The sequence below is a fragment of the Coregonus clupeaformis genome, chromosome 13, assembly GCF_020615455.1.
Source record: "Coregonus clupeaformis isolate EN_2021a chromosome 13, ASM2061545v1, whole genome shotgun sequence".
NCBI classification, from domain to species: Eukaryota; Metazoa; Chordata; class Actinopteri; order Salmoniformes; family Salmonidae; genus Coregonus; species Coregonus clupeaformis.
The window spans coordinates 12,559,102-12,575,119 of NC_059204.1; the positions used below are offsets into that span (position 1 = coordinate 12,559,102).

Here is a 16,018-nt window from a genome sequence, read left to right on the forward strand (position 1 = left end):
AGTGGGATTGGGGCTACTCATTCATGGTGGATGAGGACAGATACCTGACATACATGTTTGAGATCAAAGGGAATATGATATAAAAATGTGCTTAAAATAAGCAAAAGTCAAACTGTAAAGACTAGATCATATGCAGATGAACAGCCCTTCCCCATAATCTTTTCAAAAAAGCTCAGACTCTGTTTCCTTTCCTTGTAAAATAATTTCCAATAAACTTTATTTATACACAAACTGAGTTTGAAATTGCCATCTTTTTAACACATACAATAAAAAACATTTCTAAAAGACAGCATTGGCCTTCACTTGGTCTGTCAGCTACCATCTTTACACATAACTTGTTTTCAACAAAGTTTTCAACAAATGATCGCTGTTTAATACAATATTACAATATGCCCTCAGCGGTTGCTTCCCATTTTTAGGTTTTTGTTTAACTTGTCAAACACAGTGCATTCATTATCAATGTCTATACATCTCTATATTCAGAGGACGAGTCCTAGAGATAAGAAATATTAAGAAAACAGCAGAAAAGAAATAACAAAAGGACTAATATCAACTGCTACACAATTCATTTCATTTTCATAGTTGTATTTTTTTTTGTTTACAGAAAAAAAGTTGGTCTTAAGGCTTATGCTGAATCATGTGGAAAGTTTACCAGGAAATATAAGGACCGCAGAAAGAAAGCTGCAATGACATACTGCCCTTTTGCATCAAACTGAACAAAACAGATATTAAATTCATCACCATCATTCAAGAAAATCTATTCTTACTACTGTACTGAAAAAAGACAATCGAGAGGAAAGTCATGTAAAAGAAAGAAAGCAAGTGACCAGAAGCGTGTTAGTCTTCCCAAGTTCCATCCTAGTCTGCCTGAGGGTGCATTAAGAAGACATTCAACACACACCACGGGAATAGCTGCATCTCCAGCATTCATATTATTCACAAGAATGTTTCAGCAACTGGTTCTGGAATGTACTCTGATGGAAAGACGGCATCCATGGCTACCTGCATGAATTGTTCTTATTGGTAGTAGTCAAATCATGACCGTTGTCAATGAGAGTATATATACCTCAGCTCATCCCATGAGAGAGAAGTCGTGTTCCTGAGAGCCCTGCCGATGAAAGCGTAGCAGGGCTGGGGTGGAGTGTTGAATGCTGGCGGTAGAGGGGGAAAAAAGTATCCAATTAACAAGATTTTAATTTTCTTCAATTAGGCTCAAATCTAGTTCTGTACAATCCCCTCTCAAAGACACTCGGCTGACACTCTTCTCGATCAGGGTCCTCCTCTTCCTCCCCCTCTTCACCCTCCTCATCACTCTCGCTTAGAGGTCCAATGCTCGTCCTTCCCAGCCCCTCTGCTGGTGAACATGACCCTCTGAAATCCCCCCAAAAAGGCTCAAGGCCCATGCAAACGTCCCCTCCTGAAGCCAGCCTCCCACGCTCCTTACAACTCAAGGGTTCTGTACTGCGAGTCTGGAAAGACACAAATAGGAGACAGATTTGAGAGAGCGAAAAAGGCCTTGTTCACACATTTTATCATCCCTCTCTAGAAAAACAAGAGCAGTCTACATTCAGGACTGCATTCAAACCACACATCTTCTCTATTTACAATAAAGAAATAGGTCAATCAAATGAAACCAAGTTGATATAACTGGCTAGGGGAAGTGGAAAAATGTAGCATCATACATCATCTCTGTGATTCTTTTAACATGGGCGCTAAAGTTTTTCAGTTAAAATGTGACAAACAGTAGAAACAAGGGTGGGAGACTCATGGGCGGCGCACAATTGGCCCAGCGTCGTCCAGGGTAGGGGAGGGAATGGCCGGCAGGGATGTAGCTCAGTTGATAGAGCATGGCGTTTGCAACGCCAGGGTTGTGGGTTCGATTCCCACGGGGGGCCAGTGTAATTTTTTTTTTTTAAGTATTCACTAACTGTAAGTCGCTCTGGATAAGAGCGTCTGCTAAATTACTTAAATGTAAATGTAATATGATACCACATCTCCCTGAAAATGAACTCGGATAGTATCGCCAACTTTAATATAGGGGGCTGAACTGCCAAATACTGTAGAGGTCTAAGCCTAGTCTTGTATACCTGACTCATAAACGTGGCTTTTGAAAGAGACTATTCTAAACTTAGCCAGAACACAACTGTTTTACATATACCACATGTAAATGTTTAGGGGGAAATTAACCTACAACCGTTTAGTGTAGTGTACCACATTATATTAATGTGGGGGGGTGACTGGGTGGACTAACAAGGGAAGCCAGACTTTCTCCAAGACATTCAGCAGCTGCATGCAAAGTATATGCAAATAAATTCCAGAGTGAGTCTTGGTGTACAGTACAACAGTTGGCTGGCATTGCCTACAGTCAGAGCCATTCAAACCCTGCCAATCACCCAAACTCAGGGGCTGAGCGTAGAGCATGGGTGTAAAAGAAGAGACAACTGTGGCATGGGACAATGGGTAACAAGAACAATTATAGGCAGGTGCTGGTAGAGCACGGCGCTTGTAACGCCAAGGTAGTGGGTTCGATCCCGGGACCACCCATACACAAAAATGTATGCACGCATGACTGTAAGTCGCTTTGGATAAAAGCGTCTGCTAAATGGCATATTATTATTATTATTATTTAGGTGTGGTCTGTATTCTAAGAATGGAGGTATGGGTGACAGGTTTGCCTCATGTACTGATGTTATAAAAATAAATGGTCCATCTCGCTGATGAATTGGAATGTTTCTTTCTTACAGTACGGTTAGACTGTGTGGTTTGACAAGCTTAATAAGGATGCCTTTTAATCCTTAACCTTCAAATAACCAAACTTCCTCTGGCTAGAAGATAGCATGTTCCACCTTCACCAATCTACATCCAGCAACCATTTCTATTCATTTGCTGACCCGCAGTTATCTTTTGTTTACCTGAGTCATCTTGGTGAAATCCAGTACTGGCCGGGCAAATGGTCTGTCTGGGTCACGGCGTCGCTTCAGGCCCGGTTTGAGAAGGAGCAGGTCGCAGGGCTGGGAGTGGCAGCGCGGGAGCTGAGGGGGGATGGCCCGGCGAAGTGAGGACGGGGTGCTGCAGGCAGAGGAGGGCGAAGCAGGCACAGCCGGAGGGGGTGCTGCACGCTGGGGTGGAACTGGAGGCGGGGGCAGGAACTGGGCGGCAGCTTCTCTGATTAGGACAGGGGACAGCGAGAAGCGTCGTTGCGGAGGAGGGGGCGGGTGGAGCGGGGAGGGAGAGGATGAGCAGGACGACGGGGAGTGGAAGAAACAGCAGCAGGCACCTCCTCCAGCAGTGTCACTTGGGTCCCATGGGAAATTCCAGGGCAGTGGGGAGTCAGGGGAGAGAGCAAGGCTAAAGAATGTGGGGCTTGAAGAGGAGTGTAGAGAGGAGTTTAGAGACGAGCTAGGAGCACGAAGCGGACAAGGCCCCCCCGCTCCCCCTCCACTGTGGCATTGGCGATTCACAGGTGTCCAGACCCTCGACGCAGCTGGGTCGCCAGGTGTAACGGCAGCGTGAAAGGTCCTCTGGCACGGACAGTGAGCGACAGTGGCGTTTGGGGGTGGCGGGGGGAGGGGTGCACCGGGAAAAGACAGGTCCGTTACTGAGGTGCTTGGGACCAGGGACCGGGGCAGGGCTTCCCCCCCTCTGGGAGGTGGGTTTCGGGGGAAACCAGAGGGACAGGGCCAGGGGGAAGCTGGAGCTCAGCACACCCTGCAGGCCAGGCTTGGAGGCGGGCAGAACTGCCAATAACTGCTCTCTGTGAGGAGAAAGAAAGATGATACCATTAATAGAAATTACTGTCAAGATTTATTTACTTAAATTATATGTGAGAAAATGGACAAAAGGCAATTCATTCCTGATACAATGTAGTTGGCAACAACCAACAGAGAGAGAGAAAAATACAAAGCGGTATCATGATTCAACTTTTACAGGGAGCTGTTATGCATTAAACACAGTGGACTGACTCCTTTAAAGAGACATTTCACCGCTGGTCTTTCACTGTAAATGTCCATTAATATGTTATTAACACATAAATGTGTCGACAATCGAGAATTGCCGGGCCTCCCGAATGGCGCAGCGGTCTAAGGCACTGCATTGCAGTGTTGCGCCGTCACTACAGCCTGGGGTTCGATATCAGGCTGTGCCGTGACCGGGAGTCCCGTAGGGCGGTGCACAATTGGCTCAGCGTCGTCAATTGGCTCATCGCGCTCTAGCGACTCCTTGTGGCAGGCCGGGCGCCTGCTGGCTGACTTCGGTCATCAGTTGAACAGTGTTTCCTCCGACACATTGGTGCAGCTGGCTTCCGGGTTAAGCGAGCAGGTGTTAAGAAGCGCGGTTTGGCGGATCATGTTTCGGAGGACGCATGACTCGACTTTCGCCTCTCCCGAGCCCATTGGGGAGTTGCAGCGATGAGACAAGATCGTAATCACGAAATTGGTGAGAAAAAGTGGGTAAAAATTCAACAAAAATATATATATATATATAACGAGAATTTCCTCACTACACGCAAATACGAGCGTTTCTGCATCTCACCGGTAGAAACGGGCCATCTACAGAATTTATAACGATTTCAGGAAGTAGTACCACCCCTGTCGACGTGGATCCAGTTGAGAATGGGTGTCAACAGGTAGCTAACGTAACACACTGGACCAGCCACTCGTTCATAGAACATCAGCTTGCAAATAACTATTTCTTTTTCTTTTTGTGTGAACAACAACTGTAAAATGTTGTCATGGTGTGGTGCTCAGTACCTGGATGTGCAAACTACAAGCAAGCACAGGCTGCTTGGGTAACATTTCATCTGTTACCTTACTAAGAAGTCAAGCAGAGGTAACGTAACCACTTTAGGAACTATACTGAACAAAAATATAAACGCAACACGTAAAGTTTTGGTCCTATGTTTCATGAGCTGAAATAAAAGATCCCAGAAATTGCCAATAATATTTTTATTTCACCTTTATTTAACCAGGTAAGCCAGTTGAGAACAAGTTCTCATTTACAACTGCGACCTGGCCAAGATAAAGCAAAGCAGTGCGATAAAAACAACAACAACACAGAATTACATATGGGGTAAACAAAACGTACAGTCAAAAACACAATAGAAAATCTATATACAGTGTGTGCAAATGTAGTAAGTTATGGAGGTAAGGCAATAAATAGGCCATAGTCCAAAATAATTAGAATTTAGTATTAACACTGGAGTGATAGATGTGCAGAAGATGATGTGCAAATAGAGATACTGGGGTGCAAATGAGCAAAATAAATAACAATATGGGGATGAGGTAGTTGGGTAGGCTAATTACAGATGGGCTGTGAACAGGTGCAGTGATCGGTAAGCTGCTCTGACAACTGATGCTTAAAGTTAGTGAGGGAGATAAGAGTCTCCAGCTTCAGAGATTTTTTCAGTTCGTTCCAGTCACTGGCAGCAGAGAACTGGAAGGAATGGCGGCCAAAGGAGGTGTTGGCTTTGGGGATGACCAATGAGATATAACTGCTGGAGCGCATACTACGGATGGGTGTTGCTATGGTGACCAATGAGCTAAGATAAGACGGGGATTTGCCTAGCAGTGATTTATAGATGACCTGGAGCCAGTGGGTTTGGCGACGAATATGTAGTGAGGACCAGCCAACGAGAGCGTACAGGTCACAATGGTGGGTAGTATATGGGGCTTTGGTGACAAAACGGATGGCACTGTGATAGACTACATCCAATTTGCTGAGTAGAGTGTTGGAGGCTATTTTGTAAATGACATCGCCGAAGTCAAGGATCGGTAGGATAGTCAGTTTTACGAGGGCATGTTTGGCAGCATGAGTGAAGGAGGCTTTGTTGCGAAATAGGAAGCCGATTCTAGATTTAACTTTGGATTGGAGATGCTTAATGTGAGTCTGGAAGGAGAGTTTACTGTCTAACCAGACACCTAGGTATTTGTAGTTGTCCACATATTCTAAGTCAGAACCGCCGAGAGTAGTGATTCTAGTCGGGCGGGCGCAAGCAGCATTCGATTGAAGAGGAATTCAGTTACTGTTCGATTGAACGTTAGAATGGCCAAAACTAGTGACTTAAGCGACGTTGAGCGTGTTATGATTGTCGGTGCCAGGCACACCGGATCCAGTATCTCAGAAACGGCCGTCCTCCTGGGCTTTTCACACACGACAGTGTCTTGGGTTTACCGAGAATGGTGCGACAAACAACATCCAGTCAGCAGCAGTCCTGTGGGCGAAAACAGCTCGTTGATGAGAGAGGTCGAAGGTGAATGGCAAGAATCGTGCAAGCTAACAGGCGGATCACAAACAGACAAACAACGTTGCAGTACAACAGTGATGTGCAGAACGGCATCTCGGGACACACAACTCATTGGTGCTTGTTACGGATGGGCTATTGCAGCAGGCGACCACACCAGGTTCCAATCCTATCAGCTAAAAACAAGAAGAAGCGGCTCCAGTGGGCACGCCATCACCAACACTGGACAATTGAGGAGCGGAAAAAACATTGCCTGGAACATAACAGTGAGTTCAGTTTACTTGAGTGGCCTGCGCAGTCCCCAGACCTCAACCCAATAGAGCATCTTTGGGATGAGATGGAACGGGCTGTTCGCAGCATGAATGTACCGCCGTCCAACCTGCAGCTATCGCATCAGCATGGACCAACATTCCTGTGGAACATTTCCAACACCGTATAGAATGCCCCGAATAATTCAGGCTGTTCTGGAGGCAAAGGGGGGTCTGACCCGGTACTAGATGGTGTACCTAATAAACTGTCCGGTGAGTGTATAGGCTAGAGAGAATCAGCGAACTCACACAAACACACCTCCAGCGTATGTCAGACACGAGCAAATATTTATCCTTTCCTTCAAACTTATTAAGAAACCTAGGCCTACCTTAGGCTTTCCGAATGTAGGCGACAAGATAATGAATTGGCAAGGAAAGTATGAAGGGGACAGCTATGCTATAGTATGAAGATGAAATTGACAATCATACCAAATACAGTAGCCTATGTAGTGATAGCTGACAAGTACAGGCTTTGAGGAATCATCACTGCCAACTGTAGTTTCTGTTTTAAGAAGACTCCCTTTGCATGATCAGCCTAAGGTACATGCATGCAATACATTTACATTTTAGTCATTTAGCAGACGCTCTTATCCAGAGCGACAGATCACATAATGTGGTTTCCTGTTGGGGGATGTATAAAACAAGGGGTCGTGAAGAAGGAAACCCTTCACCAGGCACTATAGTACTGTTGTTCCGTCTATTTAACTTTATGAGCAGTAGCCTACTTTTTGAGAGGTGGAAAATGCACGCACCTATAGCCCCAGTGCCCAGTGGGGCTGCCTCCCTCTCCCTCTCCCTCTCCCTCGCTAATAATGGCTTGAATAATAAGGGCTTGAATAATGGGCTAGTCCGAGGAGTTTTCTAAGCAGAGACCATGGCGTGTTTTTTTTTAAAGATGAGACAATGTCAGCTAGCATTCAGACCGCATGACTGTACACTCTCAGTCAGTAGCATTTGGACATACGGGTAGCTACGCTACTCCCCAGGACAGGCATTGAGTTAGACAGTTAACGGGCTGTTTGTTGAATGAACATTCCCTGATCAATCCATCCCTGCATCACATATTTTACATTACAAAATGACTGTGTTGTTATTATTATGATATTACAGCTGTTATGATCAGCACATTTCAGTTATGAATAGGCCTGCACCTTGGAAATCACCTACTGGGCTATGGTGTCACAACATTTTGGTGCAAAATAATTGAATAGGATATCTAAATGATCTAAAATGTTTGCAGTGCCAGTGCACTTAGTTGTATTGGTTTCTATACCACCAGCTTAGCGAGTGGTTCCCCCAGTGATGTCACAGAGCAATTGACAGAAACCAACTGTTTTTCAAAATGTCTCTGCAAATGAACATAAAAAGTAGTCTTGTTTTTTAAATGAGATGAAAATAGATTACTATTGGTTGTGAATAGGCTACTGGGTGGTTGTTGAGTTGTTTTGTAACAGTTGTTTGCTCTATTAAAATGTTTCATATACTCCCTTTAACAACCAATTCCCTTCTGTCATTTGGAATTCACCCCCATTACCCTGTGCCCGTGTCAACATGGCACAGCGCAGAACCAAAGTTACAAAGCCTAATGCAAGACATTGCTGAATCACGGGCTAAGTGGCTATACTTGTACATACTCACCAGGCATCAATCCATCTGTAGGCCAGCAAATTCCTAGGTTGTTGGGGTCCAGCAGAGACTGGAAGACATGTTGATTTAGAGGAGCCACAGCACAGAAAAAAACGATCAGAAAGGCTCAATTGACAGCAAGAGAAATAAATGGTAATTAACCCGAGGACTATATTACAGTCAAGACAAGCAGTCATAGGCTGACACATAAGTGAAGAAACCTTACCACGTTGAGGGCCGTTTGGTGAGTGTTGCCGTTCAGACTATGTTTCTGCAGACGCTCGATGATCAGTGTGACCATGGCATGGTTGCGAGGAGCAGGGGAGGTGGGTGAGGTGGAGGGTAAGGGGGGTGTCCCTCTGTCTGTTCGTCCGTCTGATTGTGAGCGGCAGAGCTATTCTGGCACCTCCAGTCCTCCTCTGGGCCAGGTTGCCCTGCCCAGTCTCACTGGGACATGGTCATCACTGTAGTCAGTTCACCTGAAGGGGAAAATCGGACACACAACAGGAGCCCTGTTACCACTTTTGTTTTCTCAACAGGAAAAGGCAGTACAAGGGTCACCTTCATTAAGCTCCAAAACGGGAGCAGGTGTTTGAAACAGTGGTGGTACCTCTCAAATGGGAAAGCTGTTTAATGCTTTAGGACATTTGCAATAATCCAATTTTCATCATATTCTGTACAGTTTGCCATATTCACTTTGGTGACGCATCACTTTCTCTGTATGTTCTGACTGATTAGACAAATTAGGCCTATATGTCAAAAGTCTCCAGACCTAGAAAGATGGAGACTGATTTTGAGATGCTCAACCACTGACCAAACCTACAGGTAACATGCTCACTAACATATTCAGACACACACTAACTCTGTGAGTGCAGAAAGAATGGTGACAGGTGCCTGGGGACAGCATGAAGCCTCAAGGGGCCTGCTGTTCGGGGCTGACCTGCCTGATGAGGCCCCTCTGAGTTTCTTGAATGGTCGGTGCTATCCGGAATCCTTGGGACGTCCCTACCACATTGAAGCTGAAATTTAAAAGGGTTAAGGTTAGGGCAAGGGTTAAGGTTATGGACATCCCATAGATTCCGGATAGCACTGATCACATGTCCAACAACCAGAACATTTAACCAAAAACGAATATCTCAACCAGTAACCTTAAAGGGATACTTGGGGATCTTGACAATGAGGACATTAATCTATTTCCCCAGAGTCAGATAAACGTGTGGATGCCATTTTTATGTCTCCGCGTGCAGTTTGAAGGAAGTTGCTAACTAGGGCTAGCGGAATTGCTAACAAGCATTAGCGCAATGACTGTAAGTCTATGGCAATAGAGAGCAATAGTAATGGCGTCTTTTTGTAGGCACTAACGCCGCCATTGTTCATTGAACAAAGTCTATGGGGAAAATCAATAGAGTTTTTATAGGGTTTTTGGATAAATGCCGAAAATAAGGCCTGTGGTAAACAGGCTTAGTAGATCTTATACGTTTAGTTCTATGATATAATCCTCAGCAGTTAATGTCACTGTTTGTGCATTTATGCAATAAAACAACATAATGCACATAAAGGCTTCATAATTCATAAAGATCATGTTAACTGACATATCTCATAGAACAAAACGTATAAGATCTCATAAGCCTGTGTTAACCTCAGACCTTCTTTTTGGCGTTTATTCGAAAACCCTATTCTTTCCCCATTCATTTTATCCATTGGAATGGCTGAACGAACCAGAGGTAAATCATTCCAGTTTTTAGGACTACAAGCTGGCGAGCTCAATGACTGGAAGTCTATAGTATCTGCTAGCATGCTAGTAGGTACCCATGGACGTCCAGTCATTGCGCTAGCAGATACCCATCGACTTCCAGTCATTGCGCTAACGCTAGTTAGCATTGGCTCGCGAAACTTACTCCAACTTCCTTCATACTGGACACAAACATAAAAATGGTATCCACGAGTTCATCTGACTCTGGGGAAGAAGATAAAGGGCCTCATAACCTAAATCCATAAGTATCCCTTTAATGGTGGATATGTGCATTTGAAAGGGGGTCATACTGAGGTCCAATCTTGCTAAGTATTTTTGTATTTATTATGGATCCACATTAGCTGCTGCCAAACCAGTAGCTACTTTTCCTGGGGTCCAGCAAAATCAAGGCAGTTACATTACATTTCACAACACATTAAGAGTGTACATTAGGTGTGTACCCTCAGGCCACTACTTTACTACCACATATCTACAACACAAAATCCATGTGTACGTTTGTGTATAGTGCGTATGTTATCAAGCTTGTCATGACCTATCAATTGGCATGCTCTTCACCTCAATGACATTTGCAATGGAACAGATTGAGAAATAGCTAGCAAGTTAGGTAGCTACCATTTTGAGGGGGGCATTTGGAAAGCCAGAATGACGGCTAAATAGGGATAGCTAGTAGATAAATTAGCATTAACTGGCTACCCTGCTGTCCATTACAAACATTTCAAGTGAGCAATAGTAGCTATTCATTCACAATTATTATATCGTAGTTTTGAAGGTCGGTCTAAACCCGTTCACATGATATTAAGCATTATCATAGCTAATTCAATATGGCTAACGTTAGCGGAATAGCTATCTAACACTGGTAGCTAGTAGTTGATTTAACGTTAGATCCAAAACAAGCCGCCCTGTGACAATCTGATGCTATGCCGCTAACCGGTTAGTTAACGCAAGCGCAAATCGTAATTTCTATGGCTAGCAAGCTAACGTTACCTCAGCGTACGTCCATTTAACTGATTACGCAGATTTGCAGACAAACACACATACACATGAAATCAACATAGCTTGTTGGCTTGCAATAAATAAACAATTAAAATATGACTCCCTCCCCACCATCTGATTCAATCCCCTTGCTATCGAGGCTGGCGAGCTATTGCATGCATTTATTGCTACACCCTAGGACCTCTGTGCTGTGTCTAGGACGCGTGCTAGCAAAACACGGCCATGCAGAATATGATGCAGTGAGCTATTTTTCTGATTAATGAAGCTGATATCAATAACCTTTCTTTGTAACAGCTACTTGATTTAAATGTCGTTCTTACCTTAACCAAGAACACAACGGGACCTCAGGCCTTGCACACACGGGTTAAATACTGCTCGTGAAGGATAAACCAATTTGGAGCCTGTGTAGCTCCCGACTAGTCAGCGGCCCTAGTGTTCGGCTATGGGTCTCTGATGTATTGACCTATTAAAAGCATACCATGTACCAGACCATCCGTTGATTACAATATCTGGAACATAAAATGTAATATGATCAGCGTGACAAATATCTAAGATACTATCGCTCTTTGTAAAATACCATCGCCTACAATCAATTCACCTAGTCGTCCATTAAACAAAAAAAACAACGTTCACACGCCCGTGAGCGATTGGAATTCATAAATAACATTTGTGTGAGGGGAGGGGGGGGGGGGGGAAGCAGTGAGTATTCAATAATTCAAACAAAATAGTAGACATGCAATAGCTCGGAATTTTTAATGGACTAAATATATTTTAAAAAAAGTTACATTTCTAAATTGTCGTATTAGGAAATTGCAAAAATTGGACTGAACCGACAAACTGTTGTGGGACTTGTAGTTCGCTATATTAGCATCAGTTTAATTCACAAATTGATGATACCTGACAAATAATGCCAGGGCGCCAACATTGGAATATATAACTTTATATTAGGCTAAGGTGCATTGATCATCCCACTACAATACATTTGCGTCAAATTGTCGGGTATTGGTGTGGCAAGGAAAATAAATAGGGAGCGTATATTGTCATCTTGTGGCTGCTTGGCGTAATGCAGTTAGTATTTCCCCAGTCCCCCCCGATCACCAATCCTGGAGAATGATAAAGTCCAGGAGACTCATCTTTCGAGACACTGCCTACTTAAAAAAAATAATTACGTTGTGGGAAGCTCACATCTGAGAATTGTGTGGAAAAAGGTCCATTCTTCACATGTTCAATTTGGAACATATCTTTATTAATTTCACTCTGCATCAGTACTCAGGTTGTACAAAATGACAATTAAGAAAAACAAAAATATACTAAACAAAGTGATAGCATTTTCCCCATCGACGTTGTTTTTAGAAAAACAGCTAGGTAGGCAGGCAGGAGAGGATGGTGCATGATACCTTAGAGCCTGACAGTCAGTTGGGTCACAGACAGGTGAACATGGTGATGTGGCTGGTGGGCCAAATGCAACAAAGCCAAGACTTCTTTACTCTTTAGAGAACAGAATTGGGAGGGTCAGAATATAATCCTTGGTTTTAGAGAGGATAGGAGGAGTGAAAACCTAACGTATAACTAAATGAAGAGCGTCTGCTAAATGACGAAAATGTAATTGTGACAAAGGGAACTTAAAACATTGAACAAGTAAATGGTGCAAAAAAGTTAATTACAGTGGGTCCAAATAAACATCAATGTAGGTACATGATTAGTGAAGCAGATACTGCTTAAAAATGTGCGATACAAAACAATAAATGTGTAAAAAGTGACCCCAAACTGACATGATTACAAGAAGTGTGTGGTCAATATTTTACAGCAATCATCCCTTTCACAGTCAGCACAACACCCAGTGCAACCCTGCAAGTCTATTAGGATATACCCAAAAGATCTACCGCTGGGACTGACAGCCATGATCAGTATGGCTTCCACGGTAGCCGGTCTCCCTGTTGATCGTGGGAGTGGTCAGTTTCCAGGAGAAATCTCAGCCATCCCACCACATTCTCATCAGCTGTTAGATGACTGCTAAAGGCGTACCCCAAGCCTGTCTGGGAGGATGGGAACTGAGGACCAGACACATCCACCTAAAGAGAGGCAAACCACATGAACAGATATCTCCAAACACAAGACAACGCCTGCTAACCAAAGAACAGTAAAAAACTGACACACCTGGGATCCATGGGGAAACATCCAGGGACTGTTGATTGACATTCCTGCAGGTTTAGTGGAGAAGGGGGCTTTAGAGTCTGATGGCATCCCTCTGGCCCGCTCTTTAGCGCCACAGTCTTCATATAGCTCACAATTCATCTGCTCAAGCAACCCCTGCCTGCATATAGTCAAGAATTGATGAGGTCAACTTAAGACAAGCAAAAACTACTACAAATGTAAAAACACCCAATACCTACAGTTGGTCAACAGGGTCTTGTCCCTCAGCTTCTCCCTGCGCTTCAGACAGAGGGTCCCATGCATGCAGAGCTCTCCGCCAAAGACGAACCTGCATGTCCCAGGATCGGCGGCTGTATTTTCTATATTTGTTTGGAGTGGATGGGTGCAGCCCAGGGATTCTCAGACGCCTTGTATCAGATAGAGTGGAGACAAGCATGAATAAATGTTCCACCTACTCCTCACGGAGACTTACATTTATAGCCATCTTTTGAGTTTAAGGACTAATCCAATAAATAGTTCAGTAAATGTGTTTAGGGCTCTTCACAGGCCATTAGTTACCCTTTAGAACCTAGTTACCTTGCCCTTTTCCAATTGCAAAAATAAAAATGTAATGTAGAATAAATCAGTTGTCATACTTGGGAACTTGTTCCAGGTAATTCTGGTAGCCAGAGGTGTTCTTGCCGTACTGAACCTGTTTCTGCCGTCGTTTCAGAACCGATTCATTGCCTTCCATGTGAGCTGGATCCAGGTTCCGTGGGGCCAACCGCATCCCTGACTGGGACCTAGGAAAACAAGCCATCAGGATTTCTACTAACATTGCTTGAAATAATAGTGCATGGAATTTCCCATCTAGAGAGAGAACATGTTATACATTTCAAAAGAGCAATGTAATGTAGAAAGGTAAATGGTTCAAGTCAACTGATTGAGGTACTGAGGCCCTTCATATAGGAGTCCTTAATTGTGCTCTATAGGCTGACAAGAAAATAAATGAGTGGGTTCCTACCTCCTGATACCATCCATGTCCTCTGTTCCAACAGCAACACTGGCAGTAGACATCCTAAGGATACATCGCTCAAGGATAGAGGACCTGATAGGAAAAGCAACCAGACAAAAGTTCAGGTTAGAGTAGTCAAGGTAAAAATCAGGAAACAGACCTAAATGGAAAGGGACTACATGAACTTGGAAAGGGACTCCAATAAGAAACTAGTTTGTTTTCCTTTGCTAGTGTGCACTAATGAATACAACCCTTATTAGAGCAGAAGTCCAAGGAAGAATCTGGAATACCAGTCATGAATAGTACCTGCGTAGCTTTTGCATAGCAGTGGCAGGTCCTCTTTCTCCATTCATGGGAGAGGGAGGCATGGCTGGGGCTGCATTACTAAAAAAAAAGGGAGACAGTAAGTAACCATTGATTAAGTGGACTTTTGACTGGCTGAACAAACATTTAATATTAGGAATAATTAAGGTTAGGTTTAGGAACAAGAGTTAGGTTTAGTATAGTTTTAGTGAGGTTAAGGTTAACGAAAGGCATAAAAGTTAATTGGGGTTAGCGTGCCGCCTTCCACCACCATTCGTTTCCTGCCGGACAATATACTCTAAATATGGGGGGCATAATAAATACAAATATACTCAAAGTAAAGCAGACATATTTGGCCCTAAATCAGCTTCTCTGGGTAATTTTAGTTTGACTGTCGTGTTCACTCAGCAAAATAAACGTACCTGACCAGACTGTCATACACAGAGCTACATCCTGGGAGAAGCCAAGGTTCAGGGCTACTTGAATAAGAAGGTGGTCTGGACCTGAAGCCTAGAGGCAGCGCTGGAACGCCAGACCAAAGAGGCATTGACCAACCCCTAAAATAGCAGTACACATGGAGCAAAATGTTGCTCAATATAAGTGAATAATAGTTTTTGTTCAATTATACTACTTACCATAACTTGAGGGTAGACTATAGAATTTGTCAGAACCAATTACGTCATATTGATGTAATTAGTGACAGATAAAACAAAAAACATTATCTAGCGGTGGTCGGCCACTTCAAGGTGATGGGATTTTCGGCCATGCACATATTGAAAATAGCCTAATCATCTTCAATGTAGAGTCGATTTAAAATACACATGATGAATGACCAAAAAAACACATATATATATATATATATATATATACACACACACAGACCTGGGCTCCATAAACGGACCTTGAAATGCGGTTTCGACGCTTGTTGACATTATACATTTGGCTGCTGCCACGCAGTAAATTCGCCATTACTGCAAGGACAGGTTTTAAATTAACCCCAGGTGCCATCAGGGCGGGGCTGCAGGGGTGTGGCACCTGCCCCATCTTGGGTGCGTTCAGTTCGATTGAACGTTTGATACGTTGCATGTTTTTTGTCATTCTATCATGTGTAGTTTAAACTACTGTATATTGACTGGGTAACATTTTGGTCCTTGCTCCCTGTGTGCTGCTAATTTAGGGTTTGTCAATTTCTCTTTGGTCCATTCGTCACGCATGCCAGATCTTATGCCACGTTCAAGTGCTAGTCGGAACTAGGAAACTCCGATCACTGACTTCATAATTTAACCACGTTTTTTTTCGAGTTTGCAATAACTTTGGTGCGTCTTGAAAGCACCATATGTTATATAAATGTTATAGTCGATGACTCTAAGTCGATGATTGATGCATGCAACATCTGAGCAGGGAATAAGACCATAATTATGTCTAAAACCCTTATTTCTATAATTTGGCCTTGTTCGAGAGGATCAAATCCGTAATGTATCATTGGTAAATTGTGACTGACTGACTGATCTACAAATAATAATGAGTAGTATGGTGAGTGATAATGGACATAATTAAGCATCGTGAAGCTACTTATACCTCTCACAAATCCACCTAACGTCTTCGTAGCGCCATAAAATACCGAGATGAATTCAAATGGACAGTCAATG

General features: G+C 43.6%; 1 protein-coding gene and 1 pseudogene across 2 annotated transcripts; both read right to left on the bottom strand.

Annotated features, from left to right (window-relative positions):
• Window positions 1–194: 194 nt before the first annotated feature.
• On the bottom strand, window positions 195–11,581 carry LOC123492220 (annotated as a pseudogene).
• Window positions 11,582–12,142: 561 nt separating this feature from the next.
• Window positions 12,143–15,330, bottom strand: LOC121580150 (oocyte-specific histone RNA stem-loop-binding protein 2). 2 transcript variants are annotated; one of them, XM_041895208.2, is made up of 8 exons: window positions 15,252–15,330; window positions 14,792–14,926; window positions 14,373–14,450; window positions 14,076–14,159; window positions 13,708–13,854; window positions 13,312–13,479; window positions 13,076–13,232; window positions 12,143–12,990 (listed from the first exon to the last, which is right to left on the bottom strand). In XM_041895208.2, exons 1-8 carry the CDS (start codon window positions 15,299–15,301, stop codon window positions 12,823–12,825), a joined length of 987 nt encoding a protein of 328 aa, XP_041751142.2. In that variant the 5' UTR covers window positions 15,302–15,330; the 3' UTR covers window positions 12,143–12,822. The 2 variants fall into 2 exon arrangements, with proteins under 2 accessions (XP_041751142.2, XP_041751143.2); XM_041895209.2 differs by having other exon boundaries at window positions 15,271–15,324.
• Window positions 15,331–16,018: the final 688 nt, after the last annotated feature.

What these genes read in the sequence shown, in the direction of transcription:
- LOC121580150 (XM_041895208.2), bottom strand. Translation starts at nt 15,301, where the DNA reads ATGTCAACAAGCGTCGAAACCGCATTTCAAGGTCCGTTTATGGAGCCC. An exon ending in TACCTGGAACAAGTTCCCAA is followed by an intron (nt 13,480 to 13,707) that starts GTATGACAACTG and finishes ATCTGATACAAG; the next exon opens with GCGTCTGAGAATCCCTGGGC. An exon ending in TGTTTCCCCATGGATCCCAG is followed by an intron (nt 12,991 to 13,075) that starts GTGTGTCAGTTT and finishes GCCTCTCTTTAG; the next exon opens with GTGGATGTGTCTGGTCCTCA.